At 49.0% G+C, this 23,632-nt stretch overlaps 1 protein-coding gene across 5 annotated transcripts in view; it reads left to right on the forward strand.

Annotated features, from left to right (window-relative positions):
* MGAT5 (alpha-1,6-mannosylglycoprotein 6-beta-N-acetylglucosaminyltransferase) overlaps positions 1 to 23,632 on the forward strand; it is a 341,618-nt gene that overhangs the window by 310,912 nt on the left and 7,074 nt on the right. For all 5 annotated transcript variants that reach the window (XM_045825932.1, XM_045825930.1, XM_045825931.1 and 2 more), the window contains 3 exons: positions 2,069 to 2,185; positions 7,960 to 8,034; positions 20,233 to 20,390. In XM_045825932.1, the coding sequence (XP_045681888.1) occupies positions 2,069 to 2,185; positions 7,960 to 8,034; positions 20,233 to 20,390 (350 nt within the window). The remainder of the gene's footprint in view (positions 1 to 2,068; positions 2,186 to 7,959; positions 8,035 to 20,232; positions 20,391 to 23,632) is intronic.

The raw sequence follows: 23,632 nt of genomic DNA on the forward strand, positions 1-23,632 counted from the left end.
GCATGCCAGGGAAGGCTTGGAGCTGAGACTCCGTAACTCACATACCCTGAGAAGTGCATACACGCCATCTGAGTGGTAGGGCACAGAGAACGGTGACATGAGCAAGATGGAGAGGTGCCCGTCAAATCATTCAGTCCTCTTGAGTATACGGGGGTCTGAACAAAAGAAAGAGCCATCTGGGCCCTTAAAGCAAGGGACCCAGCCCTACCAGTTGCAACACCTCCTTTTATTACAAAAATAATATAACATCTACTTTTCTCCCTGAAATGAAATTTGTAAATAATATACCCTGCCTACATATGTGGTTTCAAAAAAGAATGATTCTCTAACTCTAATATGAGAGAAATGAAAGCAAAATAATTTATAATAAGGTAATGCATATTTCAGTATATATGTAGTCAAGAAATACTAATCTATACCCAAGAACTATGCTGGAAGACATCATGACATCTTGTTCCTCTTCTCAATGAGTAAGTTTGTGTTTAAAAGGAATAAAACATGCAGCTGAATCTGGTCAGGTCTTTTTTTGCTTATAATTGACATGAAAGAGAAGCTAAATAAGAAAGTTCCTATATATACACACATACAAGTACGTACATAATTACATACTTGTATGTAATTAACATTAACTGACATTAATGGGGTAGCTGCAAATACAGATCATTTGGGTATGTCGCACTGGAGATTCAAATAATCTGAACAATGTTGACTTTGCTGCCATTTTTCTGAAATGGAATCAGCTTATTGGTGACATTCCAAATAAAACAGACATCCCTTGATTTATGTGACAATCATGTTCCTAGCAAAGTCAGTGTATATAAAAGCTGTGCCAAAGAGCTAGATCCTGTGATCCCACAGGAAAGCCTGGCAGGGCATGTGAAGGCTGTGTGGGAAGCGGACCGTTCAGGTTGTACAGGACTGCCATGCGCTTTGTGCAGTGTCTGACCTCCCTGGTCTCGCCCCAACCATTAAGGGCAGCACCCCCAGTGTTTGTGAGAACTGAACCTGCTCTCACAAATGCCCAGAATTCTCCCTTCACACCACAGCCTTCAAGGGATACAAGAATAAGGTGGAAAACACATTTGACGGGTGAATTTAGCTCTCTCAAAGAAAGGGGTTTTCGAGAGCTGAGACTTACCAGTGCTCATACTGGGCTTCTTTGACCACCCTTCCTTCTTAAAATAAAGCCCTCTTCAGAGTAGACACCACCTTTCCTTGCTTTTCTGAATCCAGATTGTCTTTATAAATACTGAGTCTTCAGTGTTATGCTAATGATTATTCCTGAAAACCATTCCAAAATTCCCTGGTCTTCTGGCATTATTTCTCTTTCTGTCACCTTTTATATGTGCCATTATCCATCCTCCTATGACTTTAAAGCCTTTATTGTAATTTTCCTATGCTTACCTGCCTATCTTAACTGGCTTTTAACATACACAAGTTTGCTCTGGGTGATTTCAGGGCTGGGACATGATGGTGGGTAGCAAATCTTCATTATTTCTTGTGATATTGAGGGATTGGGGCCACCTGTAACATCCTCTATGTGTCCTGGTTATGACTCTAACTCTTCTTTCCAAGTCAGGTGGAAGATGTGGAGCCATCACCAGGGCTGTTGCACAGCCTCAGACAAGGCTGTGGCCCACACGCCACCCATCCTAGGGCCTCCTAGGGCCCCTCCAAAGTCCTGAAGTCCCATCTCAAAGGACTCAGGGTAGCCCTGGGCACCTGTCTTTTAAAACATTCCACATGAACCTGTTGGGTGTCCAGGCAGGCACTGCCTCAGTTTCCTCATCTGTATCTGTTAATGCTGTGCCTGTGTGTACAGGTGGTTCTGGGTGGGCCCAAGAAATGTCCCACCGGGTCAAAAAAATGTGGAGCTATCACTATTTTCTTGTTATCTACTAGTAGTTTGCTTAGGAGGTTTTGATAGTAAAGAAAGGACAAAAATAGTATCTTGTTACTTGTGCATGTACAACTGGGTACCATAAAAAGCCTAACACTTCATCTAGCACAGAAGGGTTTTTTTTTAAGTGTATATGAAACTCAGATGTTTTATCTTTTCTTTTTTTAGCTGACATCTCAGCATCCATATGCTGAAGTTTTCATCGGCCAGCCACACGTCTGGACTGTTGACCTCGGCAATCAGGACGAAGTTGAGGATGCAGTGAAAGCAATTCTAAATCAGAAGGTTCTTTCTTTTATATCATTTTCCCCATTTGTAATGTGAACTGAAAAGTGTGGGGTGTATCACAGGACCTTTGTTTGAGTAATTAAAACATTTCCATGTCAGCTTAACCCTGACATCAGAAAATAGCCAAGCCATTGGACTCAGCCTGGGGATTTCATGAGTGTTCTGTGAAATGGGAACAGAGCTGGTGTCCAGATGTGTGCATGGTTCTAAAACCCTTTGACATGACTCCCGGGTCCCAGACATAGGAATAGTACTATGTACTACTTGGATCGTAGTACTTCCTTCAGGGACCTATTGATGTGACCCCCACAAAGACCCAAAAAGATAGACTTGATCTTCTAAAAAAAAGTAAGGATGAGGAATGTTTAAGGAAATATTCCTGGGCTGTGCTTTTATGTTGCATCCATTTATTTGGCTTTTCTACCTAAACATTTTCTAGAATTGTGTATAAGTAACTAACATCTGTGGACTCTCTTGATCAATTCAGCAGACGTATTACTAAGTACCAACTGTGCACCGAGCACCTTCTGAGCCTCTCCAGGGGACGCTGGCTTCCATAAACCTAGTCAAGGCTGGCTTCCTGCATGTTGGAAGCTTACCACCAAGCACGAGTAGTTTAAGTTATCCTCTCTGCCAACCCCAGGACTGTGGTGGCTTCTGTCATGTGTACCTTTCCCCTGCACTCATCCTATCAGAGCACTTTTTCCATTCTGTTATGATTTGTTAAGGGAAGCAGTATAGGCATGGTTGTGAAGGCAGACCAAAATCAGGTGGTTTGGCTTTGGGTTGCAGCTCCACCACATGCTAGCAGCATCCCGTCAGGCAGTTACCTAGCCTTTGAGTCTCAGTTTCCGCATCTCTAATGTAGGTTAATATTGTGTACTTTAGAGGGCAGTTGTGGGGATTTAATGAGATAATGAACACAAAGAGCTTACAGCAGTGTCTACCACATGGTATGTGGTTAGTTAGTATTATTAAGTCAATATTAGTATTATTTTTATAATAATATACTACTCTTATTTTTGTCATTGATAGTCTTGATTTCCACTAAACTCTAAAAACATGAGGGCAGTGAATGCATCTGTCTAACTTTCTGTATTCTGAATACCCAGCTTAGTGATTGACCCAATGGATAGAGAGAGGGAGGCATAGATGTTTGCAGAATATGTTCAGTGCCATTAACATGCCAAAGACTGAGGAGTGTAAGTTGGAATAGACTTTCTGGAAATTGCAGCATTGAATTAAGTCTTACAGGATGAGCAAGAATTTGCAAAGCTAAACTGAGAAGTGAGGTCAGAATGGCATGAGTTCCAAGCCCAGTGTGAGTAAAGGAACGAGCCTGGAAAAGCACGAATCCCATGAGGACTGGTTGTTAACTCATGTAAAAAGCCATCTTTCCCCTCTGAGAAATGAAATGTGTGTGGCCCACTGAACTGCCAGTTTCAGTTCACTCAAAACACCGCCAAGGGAACAAGAGCACAGCTATGCCTCACCATGTTCTGCCCCCTCTGGAGAGGGGGTGGTTGCTGACTTTTGGTGTAACTTCTCGGAGTTCCCATTCACGACAGATGATGTCAATCCTGGCCTTAACAGTTTAGGGCAGAAGTCCCCAGACATCTGGTGGCCAAGCCAGTAGAGTGCCGAGTGGAGTGTGGTACCACTGGACTCCATCAGAGCATCCCCCGCACATCTAAAGCTTCCCCACCAGAAAGTCATTCCTGTGGAGATTGAAGGTCTCTCTTCTAAGTCTCCAAGTTCCTTAGTGTATTAGTTTCTTGGAACTGCCACAACAAAGAACCACAAACTTGGTGGCTAAAAAACAGAAATATATTTTGTGACAGTTTTAGAGGCTGGAAGTCTGAAATTAAGATGTCGGCGGGACCATGGTCCCTTTGTGTCTTCCACCTTCTGGTGGCTCAGGTGTTCTTGACTTTCAGCTACAGCACTTTAACCTCTGTCTTCGTCATGGCGTGGTAGCCTCCCTAAGTGTATGTGTCTGTCTGTCTGTCTGTCTTCACTTCTTATAAGGACATCAGTCATATTGGATTAGATCCCACTCAAATCCACTGTGACCTCATCTTAACTTGATTACACCTACAAAATCCCTATTTCCAAATAAGATCACATTCACGGGTACTGGGAGTTAGGACTCCCTCGTATCTTTTTGCAGGACTCACCACAACCCACATACTTAGTTAAGTGCACATCCCCCTTAAGTGGAGTAGTGTAAAAGCTAATATAGAGATAGAAAACCTTGGATCATGGAGTCCACACATTTTTTCAATAGTAGATCCCTTTGGTCAATCAGAAGTCAAATGGGGAAACCTGGCACATAAAGCACTAGGAGTGGGCACCGCTCACTCCCGCATGATGCAGGCTCTGTTCACTCTGTGGAAACTTTAGTGCTCCACACTCATCAGCCTTTTTTACCTTATTCCAAAAACTGTGTAAGGACACTTGTTTAAAAAAAAAGTAATTATTGTAGCTGATAGGCAGAGAGAACCTCTTTCTACACATCTAGAATTTGTATACCTTTATGAGCCTTATCCCTTTTACTCCCTCTGCAGTTGAGAAGATTAAGATTGAAGGAAATTAACTAATTTACTCAAGATCACACAATTCATAAACAGTAAAATCTGGATTGACACTAAGTCTTTTTGACTAGTTTGTTAGGATAATACAGAAGATGAAAGGGAGAGAATAGCATGAAATGAACTAAAGGGAAAGGTAAGAATATGAAAGAGATGAAGTAAAGAATGAGATTACTACACAACGATTGTCATTAAAACCCTTCCACTGGTAAGAAATGGGTCAGAAATTGGGTGTAAAGCTTTCTCATCTTTAATTTACAATGTTTAAATTACATGACAATCAAAAAAGCAAGACAACATGACTCATCATTAAGAGAGGAAACTGAATAAAACTAGACCTAGAGATGGCCCAGATGTTGGAAGTATCACACAGCAACTTTAAAATGCTAGGATAGATACATTAAAAGCCTTGGTGAAACCAGTAAACAACAAAGAGATGGGGAATTTCAGCAGAGAGGTGGAAACTTCTTAAAAGCCAAATGACAAAAAGCTAGTACTGAAAAGTACAGTATCAGAAATGAAGAACTCTTTCAGTGTGCTTATCGGCAGACTGTACACAGGAGAGGAAAATATCAGTGAGCTTTGAAGACTTCTCAATAGAAAGTTTCCAGATTAAAACACAGAGACAGTGGAGGAGAAGGTAATGGCAAGTTTCCAAAGCCAAGGGCCTGCACAGTGCAGCCAGCAGTCATCCTTCCCGTGGCCATGTGAATGGCAGTCCTTTTTCCACAGAGCAGGATGACCAAGAACCCAGCCGCTCCACAACTGGCCCTGCTTGGGTTTCTCAGTGACTGGTTGTGGTTTCAGCATTTCCTTTCATTCCATCCCTCAAAGTAGCCTTGACTTGTTCCTGAAGGAGTGTCATGCAGAAAACTCCCTCTCTCTCTCACTCACACCCTCCAATCTGCATAACAACTTCTACATCAGAGGCTCACTAGTGTTCTTCAACCCCAGAGCTGGGCATCCTGCTCCTGTCCACAGCAGGATGGCTAGTGCAACTCAGGGTGGCAGAGGTGGCTTAATATAATTTCATTTTTTTGGCTTTTCCTTTAAGGGAAAATTGTTCAGCTTTGTGTCTTTTAAAACAGTGAACTGGACCACAAAGCAGTGAATGAGTCAGCTTCCCTTTGGTTAAACTGAGTTTGGTTGCTAGGACAATACAGGAAGAACTATTTTTTTATGCTACATTAGGCCCTTTGAACTAATTCACTTCCATTTCCAATGGATACCCTTTGGATATGTTGTAGGAATGGCCCTCGAGTGTCAGCCTGCTTCCTACCACATGACTGGAGCTGCTGTCTCATGACAGATGACCACTGACGTTTGTTTATTTCACTCTGGAAGTTCTACTTGTCTCCCTATAAATGAGCCCAGTGTGCCAAGTCCTCTGTTGTCAATGTTTGTTTGTTTCTTCTATGAACCTTTGAAAAAAGACATGTCTCTAGGCCAGTTATAGGAAGCTTCTGGAATCACCCACTGATTGAATGTATAAATAACCTTTAAAAGAAAAGATAAAGTTTACATTTGGTATGAAGGGCTATGTCAGGGTTAGAGAGGACACAACAAGTGCAAAAGCTTGAGATGAGAAGGCACAAGCTCAGAACAGGGAAGTCAGTTTTCAAAGTATTTTGAACTTTTCAGAAATGAACTATCTAGGAACAGAATGACCTCTGTTCTTGCAGAGTAGTCATGTCCTCATTCTATAATGCTTAACGCTCCCCCTCTTTCAGCTCAGTTTGGATGGATGTTGCAGAGATGGTGAGATACCACTTGTGTGGTGCACCATCTAGTTGTATGTTTGGAGATATGAAATTAGCAATCACAGTTTAAGATTTAAAATGTAGTGTGTAAATTAACACAAAAAAAGAGAGGCTGCCTTGAAGCCAACTGCGTGTGTACCCACAGAAGAATGTCTTCTCTACCAGTTGTCCCATGTTCAGCTCATAGATGTTTTGTCCAGTTCTCTACCCTGTGGTCTCAAGATAGGCAAGTGTAGACTTCAGAGGGGGATGGTGACGGTGCCCCTGTCTCCGACTGCCGACAGTGCTGTCAGGCTCTAGGAAGCTGTAACACGCTGTTTGCCAATGGTTTTCCGCCAAGTGAAATTTCCATTCCAGGTTGGAAATGCTGGCTGGCTGCCCCACAAACACAGGCTTCACAATGCTGGCAAAGCACTGTGGAGCGGGATCAAACTCACATTCTCCCTTTCCCACCAGTGGCACAGTATTGATCAGTCTGCCTCCCCACCCAGCAAAGCTCCCTCTGGGTCTCTGGCCACCCTCTAATGTAGTCCAGGCTCCTTAGCCTAGAGATCTCAACACTTTTGTGGAAATCCAGTGAACCTCTTCCCAGCCTTGTCTCCAGCCTCTCTGACTCTGAGCTCTACCCTCCAGCTGTCTTCTTTGGTGTCTAATCTCATATTACTCACTCTACTTGGAATACCTTCTGCACCTTGGCTTGCTGGGATCCCCATTGACCTTGACAGCCCAGCATGAGCATAAGTCTGCTTTGACCTTCCAATCTCCTAGGACCCTCTACATGAACTCTTTGTGGCACTTTATCACTGTTTTTTTTTCTTTTTTTACCACATATTATAGTTTTCAGCACATGTCAGTCTCACCTACGAAAGTAGAAGAATGCTTTTGTCACCATCATGGGTGCTTAAACCACTCATCGTGTGCCTGTCTCAGAGCAGTGAGCATGCATTCACTCAACAGCTGTTTGGGCAAATGCTGAGTTCCTGTATGTGCCACCCTGCTCAGCACTGAGAGGCAAAGACAGCCCAGCAGCGGCAGATGCTGCCCCAGGGGGCTTACCTCCTCAGAGTGATTCTCCCCACCATTTGCTGAATGCCTTCTCTGTGCTAGATGCTGAACTAAGTGCTTTACTTTTTTCCCCCCTACATAATCTTCACCACAACTTCAAAGAGGTGGGTTTTTCTGGTCACCATTTTCCACATGAAAACCTGAGGCTCAGAGACAGGAGGTAATTGGCTCAGGATCCCACAGTTAGTAAGGAGCAGTGAGGTTGTGAGCCCAGGTCTCTTCCGAGTTCATAATTACAACCCTCCACAAGGCTGACTACAGGATTGGCCCCTGAGTGTGAGCGAGTCAGTGGAAGACTGGGTAAGTGTCTCGTATTCCTTGCCTTCCACTTGTGATACCATGTCCGTTTCCTCAGATTGAGCCGTACATGCCATACGAATTCACCTGTGAAGGGATGCTGCAGAGAATCAACGCTTTCATTGAAAAACAGGTAAGGCTCTGCACAGTCCAGCTGTCTTTGCTATGTCCTGCTTCCTGTTACCCAGGAGGGCTCTCAGGAAGAGTTAAGAGCTCACCATGGTTTTGTGGTTATTTTCCTGATTTGAAAGACTCCAGAAGTTGGATAATGGCTTGTTGGAACTTGACAGCGTGCCCTGTCCTGGTCACCCAGCAGAGTCACCTGTCCTCTGGGGAAGAATGTTCTTTATGACCTTGGCAGGCCAAAAGGCAACTTTTGGGAGAAACAGGGTGGTCAGGACAGAAACCTGCCTTCACTGGGTCCTCAGAGGCATCCAACCGGCTTGAGGGCGGGGCACAGGGACAGCCTCTGGTCCCGCCTGGTGGTCTTTTCTCACTCTAGGAAAAGCAAGGACTGAACCCTGTGGTTTCCAAGCATTTCTTTAATATACATTCTCTAATTCCAAATATGTTAGGACTTTTCAGTGGTTTTCAAACATCTTTTAAAACAGGACCCCTTTTCAAATGAAACTTTACATGAAGCCTAAGTATATAAAACAGACAAAAGCAGAACTTGACTTCCAAAGCAGGGGAGGGTCTGTAAGTCCCATGACCCCATCAGAACGTGGGCGCTGTGGCTTGTGCGCCTGCAAGTAAAGGCCAAGAGTGTCATTGCCACCATTTACAACACTCTGCTTGCTCAGGCTTCAAAAGCAACACATCTAGAAATAGGCAGACTGAGAACCCCTGTGGGCAGGGGAGTATGAACTCTTTGACCAGATTCCAGAAATAAGGGTCTCCCCTTAAAGGGTAAAGCAGTGCCTTGGGGTGATCAAGAAATCTTTACACAATAGGGGATGAGGATTGTGCAGACTAAAATAGAAATGGTATGTTGAAAATGTAAGTAGGCATAGATCATAGGTCCAATGTAGGTTGCAAAGGAAAGATTTGCTTTGACAGCCTGTGGCAAGCAGCGGACAGTCTCGGGGGCTGCTGTTGGAGAGCGAGGGAGAGCTGTGGGCAGAGGCTTCAGGGTGGTGGTCTGATCCTCTGACTTTTTCAGCCAAGGATGGGACACTCTGCAGCCAGCCACCTGGGTTCCAGTCCCACCACCGTGACTTTGTCATTGTATGATATGGGCATGTTACTCAGCCTCCCTGTGCCTTAGTTTCTGCTCCGATGAAATAGGTTAATAATAGAACCACAGAGGGCTGACATGAGGGTTCAGTGAGTTAATACATGTGACATGCTTAGAACAGGGTGGGTACACAGTGCTCAGTAAATGCAACCAGTATGTTGGCTACCTAATGCATTCTATCATGTATGGTATTGAATTATATTCTTACATAAACCTATTTTATTATTATATATTATACTGTATTACTCATCAGACTTTATCATGAAAGCTGAGCATTTGAATTATTATCATGCAGTTTTTTTCTGGCACTTAAATTAAGAATGACAGTATCATCCTCCTAACTCAAGCAGCCATTTACCTACAGACTCTATGCCAGTGTGTACCGAGCTCATCACAGTGTATCGCCTCATTTAATTCCATGTGACCCTGGGAGGTGGCAGTAATGACCCCCACTCTCTGGATGCTAGGAACTCAATCTCACAGTCACAGGCTCACAAGTCCTGGAATCAAGGCTTGATGCTGGGTGGCCTGCACCCAGGCCTGCACCCAGGGCACTGCAGGGCCCTGCAGGGCCAGGCCACGCCAGGTGGCCTAGAGCTACGTTTCTCATCTTCTTTTACTGCAAGCAGCTGCTGGTCCTCCCTGAAGGTGCAGCAGGAGCTGCTGTGACCTCCTCTGGCAGTGAGTTTTAAGACACAGTTCTTACGACCATCATGGGAAGTCATCTGCGGTTTTACTAGGACCCCTGCAGCCGCTGACGAACCCCACCTCCTTTTTTCCTGTCTCCACTTCCTCGCAGGGAACAGGGTTACTCACTGCCACGACTAGAAGGACTCTTCATCAAATTTATTTGAAGGCTTTGCTTTCTTTCTTTCCTAGGACTCTTGAATCCCAGCCAGTCCTTAAAAGTTCTCATGGGGCCCATTCTCTTTAAATCTATCACTCAGATTCCTTTCAAGCAGGGAGGTCGTGCACCCCAAACAGACCTTGCTAATGCTACGTAATGCAGGGGCCATGCCCATCTTGTTTGCCTCTAAATGCCACGTGCCTAGCCCTCTGCCTGGCACATAGTAGGTGCAATAAATGAGAGGGTGAGTGAGCATGTGTACTCTGATGTTTTTGTGAGTGTGTGCACCAGGAAGCTCATCGTGGGCCTTATGATTGAAAACATGTCACTAAAACACTCTAATGAGAACATGCTAATGGAACTGCCCTTCCACACCAGCTCCTGGTTGTAGGCTTCTCTGCAGAGCTCTGTGGCTCACAGAAATCCAGAGCTTGCTTTCTTGCCTGCTGTTGCTCGTTCATTCATCTGTTCAGTAAATACATGTTAGCTGCGTGCTGTGGCCTGTGCCAGGGGCTGGGAGAGAGAAGATGTCAAAAGACTTGTCCTTGTCCTCAGGTAGCTTCAACTATCACAGAGGGGCCAGCCCAGTTCACAGGCAAAGCCACTGGTGTAGGTTACACCCTGTAACAGTGATGTGACCAGGTGCTTTGGGATCACATAGCTGGGCCTGCAGGGTGGGGCAGGGGAGGGTGGGGGAGTCTGTGCTGGAGCCTTGGCAGGCGATGAGTCTTGAAGGCACACCAGGGCGACATGGAGGATGAGGAGGGCGAGGAGGGTGGGAGAGTCAAGACGCAACGCCTGGGGAGAAAATAAAGAGAAATCGTGGTGAAATACTGGAAGTTTAGCTACGACTGAAGAGGGAGACGATGTGAGAGGATGAGGCTGGGGAGGAGACGGATCACAAAACGAGGCAGACGCTCAGGTGGAGAATTCTGATTTGACTGTGGGACAGCAGGAAGCTAAATAAAGGTGTAAGGCAGGGTGAGGGCAGTGGTGCTGTCAGATTGGTGTTTTAGAAAAATCATTCTAGGAATTTTCTAGGTATTTCTTATTAAACATTCTCCCAGGGCTGAAAAAGAGCCATGAAGGGGCCCATTTTGAGTTTATCCCAGGCATCTGTGAAGGCTTTTATTGATGCCATAATGTTCCCCCAACTCCACCGGGAAGACAGGAAGCCAGAACCCCAGTGGCTGACAGACTAGGTCTTCTGCCTCTAACAGGTGCCTCCAGGCCACAGTGTTTTGGAGCTTTGGGTGTTCATTATTTTTGCAGCTAGAGGGGTCTCTTCAGAGAGCAGTGAGACTGGAGAGAAGGGTGTTTCTGGTTTGAGCAGGAAAGCCTCAAGCTCTAAAGAGGTGGTAGCACCTCAAGCTTCCCATAGGAGCTACAGTTCTAATTAGGCTGATCTCTGCCTCCAAGTCCTCCCTGTGATCTACAGGAGGAACAAGGAAGCTTTCATCCCAGAGCCCTCTCAGAGGTGTCCGTCACGCTCACGGAAGGCGGTGGGAGCCAGAAGAGGCCAATTGACCGCAATCTCGAAAGCCCCAGGCGTGGGCGTACAGCTGAGTGGTTGACAGCAGGACACCTACCTCGTGCCTGCTGACCCAGCTGGCGCATCCCACGAGAGTCCTGGCTTCAGGACAGCCACTTGCTTTTTCCCTTTAATGTCCTTTCGTTCCTTTTACTGTATGAAAAAAATGTTGATTTGCATTGTAAACTCTTTTAAATCGTCTCTCCCAATGAGGTCCTCTCTCCAGCAGCAGGGGGTAGCAAGGCAAAAGTCCCATGCTCCAAGGTCAGGAGCACCATTCTTCCCTGACCTGAGTGGGCCCAGGCCTGTCCAGTTTCTCAGATATTTCTTGGCAAAGACTTAGGTGTTTGCCTCACTCTTTTAAATGAGTGGCAATCAACAACGCTCAGATTGATTTCCAAAAACCATACCTATGTTCTTCAACCCTACTTTCTTTTGCTCGTATTATTTAGCAAAGAGCTGTGTAATTCACGTAAAAAGCATTTTGGAGATATAGAAGGAAAAACGAGTTAACTCCAGGAGCCACTGTGGAATCAGCCTCAGTTCCAGGGAAATTGACTTGACCTTGAACTCCTTGGGGAGTAAGGGCAAGCCTGGTAGCGAATCTGGATAGTCCGAGTAAGGGCAGTGGTGGAGGTGACAGGTTGCAGGGCAAGAAGAAAAGGAATGGAAAAGGGGAGAGTTTATTGTTTATTGTCACTGGACAGGGGGCCGGGCGCTGAGCGAGTCTGCCTGGGGCCAGCCGGTATTGTGTGGGTTCTTGACTTCATGTAGGAAAGACTTCACAGGTCCAGGTGACTATGAGGGTACATTTATTAAAGCTGGGGACTGTGAAACAAGGAAGGGCTTAGCACAGAAGCAGCAATAGGAGAGCGTAGACTGGGATGTTTTAGCCCACTGGGGAGTCAGAGAAAAGAGGGCCTTGGGGACAGGTTCTGGGGATTCACCTGGGACGAGCTGCCACTGCCATTGCTCCCCTGGTTGCAAGTCTCAGAGTTTTTTAGAGTTTAGGAGGCACATGCCTGTGGGTAGAGAAGTGGGGGAAGAAGGAGGAAACGGAATGGTGCAGCCTGCTCCCCAGAGGGAGAGGGTGCTAACTGCGTCCTTTGTCTTGAGTTTTTATCTCTCTCTTGCAGGCGGCAATCTCAGGGGAGGGTTTCAGCAGAATATTCACCAGTTTTCCAGGTGTGCTCTTCCAGGGTCCTGGTCTCTACTGATTGGTCAGTGCCAGGGCAGGGCACGAACTCATTAGTCATTGTAGCTGGTCCTGGCATTGCCCACCTGGTTTCAGTGCTTGTCTGGGTTTGGAGCTAAAACACAACTGATGCTTAGATGTAATCTCTAGGGAAGTGACCTGTGCGTGGCTGTAAATTGCTCAGCCATTGTGTCCTGCTCTCTGTCTCAGTTGCCCTGTTCTGCTGGCCAAGGAATTTTCCTCGCTTCTTATTGTGTCAAATTATCACTAGCTTTCAGTGCTGTTAGCGAGACTGGGTGGATAATGATTAAGCAGTGGGCTCTGTCCCCACTCTCTTTGTGACCTGAGCAAGCTTCCTAACCTCACTGCTCCGTCTGTTCAGTGGGAATAAGACTGCCTACACCGCAGGGCTGGGGGAGGAATCAATAGATGAACACATGTTGAGGGCTACAACAGTGCCGGGCACAGAGTAGGACCTCTGAAAGCCTTACTGTTTGCCCCTGCAGGAACCCAAACCAAACCAGGTATGTGTGTGTGTGTTTAAGATTTTATTTATTATTTATTTTTAGAGCAGAAGGGAGGGAGACAGAGAAATAGAGAAATGTCATTGTGTGAGAGAAACATCCATTGGCTGCCTCTTGCCTGCTACCCAGCCATGTGCCCTGACCCGGAATCAAACCAGCAACCCCTTGGTTTGCAGGCTTGAACTCAGTGCACTAAGCTACACCAGCCAGGGCACAAGGTGTGTTTTTTTCAACAGCTTCACTGAGGTGTAGTTTATAAACCATAAAATTCACTCCATGTGAGGATACAATTTAGTGACTTTTTTAGCAAATTGATGGTTATATATGTAATCACTGCAACAATCTACTTTGGTAATGATTTCATCACCCCAAAAAGCTTGCGTTTGTGCCTGTGTGCAGGCAGTCCTTGCTCCCTGACCCAAGCCCTAAGAAACTACTGATCTGTGTTCTGCCTTTGTAACTTTGTTTTTGCTTGAGATTTCTGGCTTCTTTTCCTCAGCGTAATGTTTGTGAGGTCCGTGCACATTGGAGCACGTATCAGTGCTTCGTTCCTCTTTATTGCGGACTAGTATTCCCTGGACATACCACACAGTGTGTTCATCCGCTCGCCAGCCAGTGGACATCTGGGCTGCTGCCACCTTTCCGCTACTGTGAAGAGTGCTGCTGTGAACATTCACATGCATGTGGACGTATGTTTCCTTTCTCCTGGGCCACTCCCAGCGGTGGAAGGAGATGGAACGTGAAAGGTGAAGCTCTCTTTCCAGGGTGATGTTGTGGGCGCACTGATTTGCGTGTGTGAGCAGAGCCCATTCACGCGGACTAGTCCCCGTAGCTCAGTTTCCCCACTGCCCTCTCTGTTGCCCTGGTGGAAACACACTTTCACTCCCGTCACTGGGGATCCGCCCCAGGGGCCACGCATGGACAAGTGCACTCCTTCTGAGGACAGCACAGGCTGAGAGTGGTGGGTACCAACCAGCAGGCAACCAAAGTATGTTTAATCTGTTCAGTCAGTCAATATCTGAACGTTTTTTCTGTACCAGACCCTGGATTCCTCAGCTATAATATAAATAACAAATGTGTCCCTTGTCCTTGGCTCAGACCCCAATTTCATGATCTAGAACTTGCCCCTACTACCCCCATGTACAAACTTTTATTTTTTACAAATTCCTTCATTACTTGCTCCAAATCCTGCGTGCAGTCCTGTATTGGAACCTGTCCTTTTGGTCTGGACAATGTGTGTTCGCACAGGAATCTGCTTGCACCTGGTTATGTCATGGATGTAGTAACTCTGTTAAAGGTTTGGCCTGGACTGCGTGGGGGTGACGAGTGTGTGAAAGAGATCCCACCCACTATAACCAAAAGGGAGGGGCAAGCCGGCCCTCCACCAAGCACTGCTCTCCCGGGAGCCGCCCACACCCCTCGTCCAACTCTCAAACAGCGTTTTTGTGAAGAACAGTCCCCGGCGCTGTCACTCAGCCCGGGTCATGCACCTGCACCTCCTTTTCACAGTCGCTTTTGTTCATTTGTTCAGAACAATGCTTTTTCTATAAATGTGTGGTGATTAATAAACCTTTCTCATTATAACTGCTGCAGGAAATTTTCAGAATAGTCAAGCAAATTTAGGGAAATTGGGCAACTGCTTGAAATAATTGATAGAGAGGAATGCAGATGTTCTCCATTCCAAGTGGCTTGTGAACCGGACTGGAGACCACTGTGTACGCCCCACTCTGTGGAAAGCCTCCCTCGGTTCGTGTGTTGTTGTGTTCTGCTTCTTCGATCAAAGCTCCAGCACGCCCAGCCATTCCATACCGTTGAACACCTCTTTACTGAGCACCAGTTATCTGCAAAGCACCATGTTAATGATAAACTGCTAACTCCTATTCAGCCTACAAAACCCAGTCTAGAAGTCCCTATTTCCTGAAAGCCTTCTAGCATAGCTCCCACTGTCACCCTTCCCCTCCCCACAGAATTAATTATTTTTCTCCCCTGAGTGGTCTGTCCCTCCTTATTTGGACATCGGTTTTGTACTGTGTAATTTTTTTGATGTTGGCCTCTCTCACCACGCACTGTGCACCGAGCCTACAGCCCAGAGACTGTGCTTCGTTCGTGTTCGAATTTCCTTTACCTAGGACGATTTTAGTAGTCGTTTGTAAAGTTTTGAATGGATGATAAGAGAACCTTCGAAGCCAAACTGAGACATGACTGTTTCTCAGAGGGTTGCTGAACAAAGTTGCCTGGGTCTCTCTCCCGCACTGTGGCCTCCTTCCTGTCACTCTGTCACAGGAGGCGGAACTGAAAGGGGCCCCGAGGTACTTCATGACCTGCAGGTCCTTCACTTCATTCTTTCAAGATCACTTACCACCTTTTAACATGTGTGTATAATTTATTTATCTTGTTTTTCTGTCTTCCTCATTGATTATAACCTCTATGAAGACAAGGGTTTTGGTTCCTTTTTTTTTTTTCCACTGAATCACCCCCATAGACCTAGGAAAGTCCCTTGCATATAGTAACAGTAAGAGCCAACCACAAGTGGTGTTACTTATATCAGGCATTTTTCTGAGCACTGTATACATTATAATTAATCACATCTACAGTTCTGGGAGGACAGTTGATATTTTCTGCATTTTATCACAAAAAACTAAGGCAAGATTATGTAACTAGCCGAGAGCACTCAGCTAGTGATTGGATGAGCTAGATTCAAACCCAGGCGTTTGAGTTCTGGACCATTATGATCTTCTGCTTCTTAGCAGCTATTTTGTTGAATGAATGAATGAATGAATGAATGGGAGCATACAGCAAGGAGACAAGTTGGCATTGCTATGTTAGCCTATGCTGAGGTTGACGGAAAGAGAAGACCTCCAGCCTCCCACGAGCACCTGGGGGGAGGGACTGGATCTAGGGGTGAGAAGAGGCCTGTGAGGGGGGCGGCAGTTACAGGTGCGCCCTGCAAGCAGCGGGGCAAAGGGTTGGCTCTCGTGGACAAATCGCCGAATGCAATCCCGGCAACTCGACTTTTTACTTCTGGACCCTGACGTCAAAAAATGGTTGACCTTGGAATATTATCTTTACCATTTCTAGGTACCTTCTTAAGAGTCACCTCATTTTACCTCACAGGAATTCTATAAGGACGAAGGATGAATGCAGGGAAAGCTAAAGGGACATCTATGAAGTCCACCAGCTGGGGCCAGAATCACAGCCCGGATCCCCACACTCTCCCCTGTTTTACCTGTGACGAGGCACAGGTCCCTTGCTTACTGGGACCACCTTTAGGCCTCCCTTTGTTCAGTTTTACCAGATGGTTCACCAAGCGCTAATAAGGTCCTGCAGCTATTTTTTCTATCCCCAATCCTACTGGTCTCCAAAACAGATCTCTGAGAGGATGCCAGAGCAGCACCCAGTGAGCCCTGAGTGAGAGTGACAGGGGGCCCCAGTGCACATATAATTGAGCTAAGCTTGCCTGTTGAAGGGGACCTCAAAAAGGTCGGCTGCTGTGGTGTACTCAGATCCGCCCTGCTGCGCACGTTGAGGGCACTGCCTTTGTGCAGACCTCAGGGTGCAGGGTCCCGCATCTGCCGATGCAACACTGCAGTTCCTGCAACCTCTATGCTAGCACAGGCAACCCCCCGACCCCAGTGAGGGCCAGGACGGAGGAGGTGAGCATGGTGGGCTACCTGCTGCTTGCCAGCCTTCTGCTCAGCTCCATCACTTAGTCTGTTAGTGTCACTTTCTACAGATGAGTGATGGGGACAAGACCAGACTGGGCAGTGAGCCCAAGGCACCAAATCCAGGCCTTCTGACTCGAAGTGCCTGCCTTGGCCACATCAAGTCCTTGTTTATTTTGTCCCTGGGACTACTTCACATACCACAAGAGACTAAGAATGAATAAAGAGCAGAGTTTCTTAAGAGACTGCTAAACTCAACAGGTCTAGAGAGACTGCCCTTAGCTCTAACTGCATGTAGGTGTCATATAAGAAAAGACATTTGCGGTTTTCTTGCAAGCTCTGCAAGCCAGAGTTTGAGCCTTCAGCCACAGTAGGCTTCCAGTTGCCCGGCTGAATGAAGGGTTGGGCCCAGCTAAATCTGGGAGGCAAAAAGCAAAATTCTTACTTGGCTCCTAGTGGTGTATGTAGATGCTGTGATCTGGCCTGGGTTTTTCTGATGGTTTGCCTGTTCTGGAGAGTCACAGAGCAGGCTTTGGTGTATGTTGGATTTACAGTCTCCTTATTATAATACTGAAAGGCCACAGAAGTTATCAGATGTCTCCTAATGATATATAAACAAAGTTGCTTGCATTAGCCAGCCAGAAAAACAAATTAAAAAGGATCCCTTAACCTTTTCCCAGTGTCGATGCGCCTACTCAGCTCTCACCAGCAAAACTACATCAATCACCTGTGTCCTCCTCCTTTCTGTTTGGTGACAGCCGTCCTCACGGGACAGACAGAGAGGAAGGGTCAGCCAGTATGTTGCCTTATGCCATCAGGTATGAGAGGGAGTCACCCGTGAACACCTTGTTTCCAGTCAGGTGCGGCCAGGTGCTACAGTCTGCAGTCATGCCTCCACCCTTAGTGACCGCATCCAGACCATAGTCAGTGTGCCGTCGTGCCTCAGCCTGCACGAGGGTTGAGCTCCAGATCATCACAAACCTGAGCAGTTGATCAGCGTCTTCCTGCCCAGCGTGTGGCCTTTCTCCAGCGGCACCCAGAGCTGTGGGGGGGTGCACTCCGCTCACCCCTGACCCCTGCGCCATGCATCCCTTTCAGAAGATTAAGCTGATCCTAGTATCTCTACATGTTTCACTGTATTGCTGTGGTCTCCGAATTATTACTCTTCTGGAATCTTCTGTTCTCAGCCAATAGGGATCCAGCCTGGGTTTCCGACCACGGTGCATTGAAGGGCTTCTTTTTGTCAGCCTCACAACTCACCCAGACTCAGTCCTGTCCCCTCATCACAGGGTCCCGTGACGTGGCAGACGTCGTGGGTTTGCTTTACGTCTGGGGTCTCGGTCACTGATCTGAACAGACCGGAACAGAAGCCCCGTGAGTGCCCACCACCTGCCAGTGGCCTTTCTCAGCAGGTAGCAGCATCTGTCTTTCAGGAAGGAGGTAGGAAAAGCAAGAACCATGGGAAACCATCAGTCATCATTTTCATTTTTACCATGAGGAAACTGAGGCTTCATAACACTATGCGTTTTGTCCAGAGTTTCATAGCTGGTGACAAGGAGCAGGAAGCACCCGCAGAGCCTGCTGCAGATAGGGTTCGGGGCACATTTCACTTTGCTCTTGTTTGTTTATATTTTGCTCGCTAAAAGTAATACAAGCACAGGTTTTTACAAAATCTTGAATGATACAGAGGCCCCTCCTGGGGACAGCTCAGGCCTGCTTTCTAAGGGCCGCACCCACCTCTCTGCCAGGGGCCCCGCCTGCAGGGCTCCATGGCCTCCTTCGCCCGCACCAGCTCCGACGTTATCCATCAGCTCCTTGTCCACAAAGTGGGGAAGAAAACTTGAGGAAAAATAAAACATTCCAGAAGGACATACACTGAAAAGTAAATTTCCTTACCACTCCTGATATTGACCCTCCGTTTCCTTTCCCAGCGGCACCCGTGCCAACCAGGGATGTTCCTGCAGGAGCAAATGCACATTCCTGTGCATCTTTCCGTCTTGACCCCCAGGGTCTGACGGTGCGAGCACCGTGCAGCGTCCTGCACGCGGCTGCTCTCGCCTCTCAGTGTGGCCTGGGCCACACACAGACCTGTTGCACTGTGTTATTATTTGTATTTAAACAGGTACCTGTTTAAATACAGATAACAGGCTGTTTCACTTCTAATGCTTCTACTCAGACAACGCCGCTGTGAAGTCCTGTGCAGGTGTCTCTGCACCAGGTATCTCTGCACCAGGTGTCCCTGCATGTCTGCGGGGCCGATTCCTACAACTGGGATTCGGAGCCCAGGACCCTAACCACCACTGGGCACTCCTGGGGGCCAGCCGCCCCAAAAGGAATTAAACTTGCAGGCCCCCTGCACAGACAGACAGCACCTTCCGCAGGTGGGGCAGCCCAGGGATTTGGGGCACAGTGTGAGCAGAGTGAGCGCTGGCTGCCAGGGGTGCATGAGTGCCAGAGCCAGCACCGCTGCCTGTCCAGGGCGACTTCGGGCACAGCTGGAATGAAAGCTGGGCGCCCGGTCAGAGAGTCTCCCCTCCTCCTCTCCCTCTGCCCACCCCACCCTGGGTCTTCCTTGGACGTGCTGCCCCAGTCCCTCTAGACCCCGGGGATGACTGGCCTTGCCCCATTCTGAGCTCCCTACACCTGTGCTGGGGGCGCCTCTCTCTGAGGGGTTTCCAGGTGACTTCACATCCTATCACAAGTCCTCAGGCTGTTTACCGCACAGTTGAATTAGTGCGGTGTTGGAACTGTTTTCAGCCAACAACTCCAGAGCCCGGACCAGAGCCGTGACCCCTCGAGAGGCTCTGTGAGTGGTGCCCACAGGCACCTTGCCATACGCTTTGTAAAGTTGAAACTGGTGCTCACAAAAGTGTCACATTAGGTAACCTGCAAATTAGGTAGACACTGGGAATGTCTTGGGAATTAGAGCAAAGGAAACTGAACAGCTGGTGGAGGGGGCCCAGAGATGGGCCTCGAGGGCGGAGGACTTAAATAGCTGGATTGTGTGTTTGCTGGTGGTAATGGTAATGACTGGCTGGGGTCACTGGCGGCCTGGTGCTATGCACATGACAGCAGCACCTCTTGTCCCGCGTGGGAGGTCCTGCTGTCCCCTTTGCATTTGAGGAGGCTGGTAGGTGCAGAGGGGAAGAGCTGGTCCAAGGCCGTGTTCCAGCTGAGCCCAGTTCCAACCTAAGTTTGTCTGGCTCCACCTCCTCCCTTCACTGCCCCGCCCCTCTCAGCTGCCCGCCTCCCCTCGTCCCGCTGCGGGCGGGGCAGGCTGGGGATCACCAGCTGCATCTCTGGTCCCTTGGCTGATGGCTTCATTGTCATTCTAGGACTTCTGCCATGGGCAAGTGATGTGGCCGCCCCTCAGCGCCCTGCGGGTGAAGCTCGCTGAGCCCGGGCAATCCTGCAAGCAGGTGTGCCAGGAGAACCAGCTCATCTGTGAGCCCTCCTTCTTCCAGCACCTGAACAAGGAAAAGGACATGCTGAAGTAGGTGCCGGGGCAGGGTGGGGGCAGCTCAGCTTGCCTGTGGGTTCAAGCTGGGTTGAGAGGGATGAGGTTTTCATCTCCAGGCTTGTGGGCTGCTGGGGAAGGATCCCCCAGAGAAAGTTAGCCTGGCATTGTTATTGTTAGGTGAATGAGGTCACCTGGCATGCTGACATACTTAGAATTCAAATGGGGGTGCTGTATTTGCATAAATAATGCCAAGTGTGGGCTTGGAGATTGTGGGAGGTGTTTACTTTGCTAATGTTACACCAAGAACCACAGGAGCGAGTGGACACAAAACCACAAGCAGTCGCCCGTCCCCGGATGCTCCCCAGCTGTCCAAGCAGCACAGGTGGTGGGTGACAGTCTTGAGGGCTAGAGTCAGGAAGGAGTGAGGAATACAGGCAAGGAGCTGGCACAGAACCACCCACAGCAAAGTCAGCTGCCCGCTTCCCCTGCTGTAGTCCCCAGCCCCCTTTTCGCCCTTCCCGGCACCTCTGGAACAGGTGCGCTGCAGGGCAGGAGCGGGCCTGACTCTGCCCGGGAGCAGGGAGGGCTGTCTGCACTGCGTGACCCTTTGCACTCCTGTTTATGTTGCATTTACTGACGCCACTCACTTCCCTTTGCGTTGGCATGTGGGGTTTGGCATTTGAAGTTCCCAGATTTCCGTGTGAGGTTTCTTCTCACCTCGGACCCATGGCCCCAGCAGTGCTGAATCTCCCCCTTTTGTCACACCCCGTCCTGAGCCACACAGTGCTTAATTACTTAACACACCGCACCCCCTGCCCCCACCCCCGCCTGCACCTTAATGGCTCTAATCAGATGTTTTCCCCTAAGAAAAAGGTTTGCTCCCACAACCCTAGATGCGCAGTAGAGCAGTGGTGCTGTCCCGTCTTTAGGCTGGTGTTTAGGAGTGGACTTTAGGAGAGTGTTTAGGAGTTTACTCAGGGCTCAAGGCTTGCCCATGGTCCAACCTCACGTCACGCCCTGTTAGACAGCATGCTTGGCCACAGTGGTTGCGTGGGCACAGTGGTCTGAGCTGCTCTGGTCCCGCCCACAAGTCTCGCTCTTCTCAAGGGTGGTATGAAACCCCGTTCAGAAAGAGCACTTGGCCTCTGGCATCACACCTGCAGGGAAGCTCTCCTGAGGAGGGCGGCGGGAGGTGCCATTTTAACTGCAAAGGCCGCCTTGTTCACCATCCGCCCACACGCCAGGCCGGGACAGCCGTGTGGTGCCTGCTGTACGATGGTGAAACCGTGGGAGGGGGGCTGGTAGTCTGATGTTTGTGGAAAGCCTACACTGGTCCCAGAAGCTTCCATTTCCACGGCACATATCCTGAGTCCTAGGGTTCCTGCAGGGTCTTCCCTCTGGCCCTGTGTACAAACAGCAAGGTGGCTCTTTGAGGACCCCGAGCAGCTAAGTGTCAGAGTGCGGACCCGCTGGGGGCAGACCTGGGAGTACACACACTGAACTGCCTGTGCGCCCCCCACCGCCTGTCCCCACCTCTGGGGGAGGAAATGGGAGACGCACTGCCCGGTCCCAGGATCAGGGCCCCTCCACCAGGCCTGCCTCCGGGCACAGGTCTAGGTCCAGTGAGGGGACAGGAAGGGGAGCTAATGGGCCAGTTTCCTCAGTTTTCCTACCTGTAAAATGGGGACATCTGGGGTGCTGGTGACATGATGTGCAGCCAGCACTGAGGACAAGGCAGAATGGCCCCTTCTTCCCAAGAACACTGAGCAGTGGGGCAGCCTGGAGCCGCCGGGACAGGACAGGAGAGCCAGGCCATGCATGGGACCACCCAACCCAGCCTACCCGCCACTGTAGATGTTTCTTCCTAGGAGACAGCGGTGGCGGCTATTTTGCAGCAAAGCTGCCTGAAATTAATGCTCTGAACATAAGCGCCCTCTTGCATGCGGTGTTCCTGCATCCGTGTATACTGACCACGTTGTTAACCACCCCACCCCCCTCGCTGTCGGGCAGTCCGTCAAGCGCCCCCTTGGAGTGAGGCAGTGCTGGCCCCTCCACGTGCATGGCTGGTCAGCAGTGAGGGGCCCCCACAGCCAGTGCTACTTTCCCTTCTCCAGCGCGGGGCCTCCGCTGTAACATGAACTGAGTCCTTCGGAGTTTCCCACGCTGTCGTCTTGAATCCGGGACACAGGTGGCCAGTGTCTGAGCTCCGGTGCAGTCCGGGCGCGGTGTCAGTGCTGAGGGGCGACCCCCAACTCCTGCGCACAGAGCATCCGTGGCTGAGCTGTGAGCTAACCTGACCCAAACCGGAGGGTAGCGACCCTGGAAGGAGCCCAAGTGCCCAGTGGGGAGACCTCGGCTCCATGAACAAGAACGGGTGTTAATGCGAGACCTCATTTGTGAATTGGCTACCTTTCCAAGTTGTATCTTCTAAATTTTGGATTGTTGAATTTGGGGGAATTCTAAGCTGTGAAGTCTAGACTAAGAGAGCTTTGGTGCACCTGAGAGAAGGGAGGTGACCCTGAGTCCGAGGGGTCCAGAGGGAGTTTGGGGCGCCTGGCCGATCCAGGGCGGAAATAAGCAGGGCAGCTCCAGGACAAGCAATATGGGAGGAGTAACACCTGCTTCCCGCTCTCAGGAATCTGGAGGCCCAGGGAAAGATGGGCCTTTGCCCTTTCATTCTTCAAGAGCTATAAAATGTCAACTGGGCACTGATGGGCCTCACAAGCCCAACTCCCATCCCGTAAGAGAAGCTGTTCAGGCCAGCTGGAGAGGTCCGCACCTCTGCAGAAAGGAAACCGCAGGCTGTGCCAGGAGTCTCCGAGCAGGTGTGAGTGAGTGAGCGTGTGTGTGTGTGTGTGTGTGTGATTGAGAATGGGTGTGACAGACATCATAGGAGTAGAGGCAGACACAGTGACATGTGCACCCTGGGAAGCACAGGGCCCGCGGGGGGGGATGTGGACGCTGGCCTGCGGAGGCCGGCGGGAGTCTGGGCGCACTGCCCTGGTGGGGAAAGCCGCCCCACCTCTTCGATAACTGCCATGCAGCAGTTAAGCGAGAGTGGGGCAGTGGCCGTCCTGACAGCCAGGGCTATGGGACAGGGACCTGCCTGCACACTGAGAAAAGGGAGAGCCCCCGGGGGCCAGTGGTGCGGATGGTGTCCAGAGTGGCCAGAGCTGTGCGCACCCACGGCAGGGGATCGAGGGAACCCTTGGGGGGCTGCCTCATAACAGGGCTCCCGTGGCTCTGGTGGCACATGCTGTCTAAGCGAGCTCTTC

Source organism: Phyllostomus hastatus, unplaced genomic scaffold (assembly GCF_019186645.2).
Source record: "Phyllostomus hastatus isolate PE091 unplaced genomic scaffold, TTU_PhHast_1.1 phas_scaffold_60, whole genome shotgun sequence".
Lineage (NCBI taxonomy): Eukaryota > Metazoa > Chordata > Mammalia > Chiroptera > Phyllostomidae > Phyllostomus > Phyllostomus hastatus.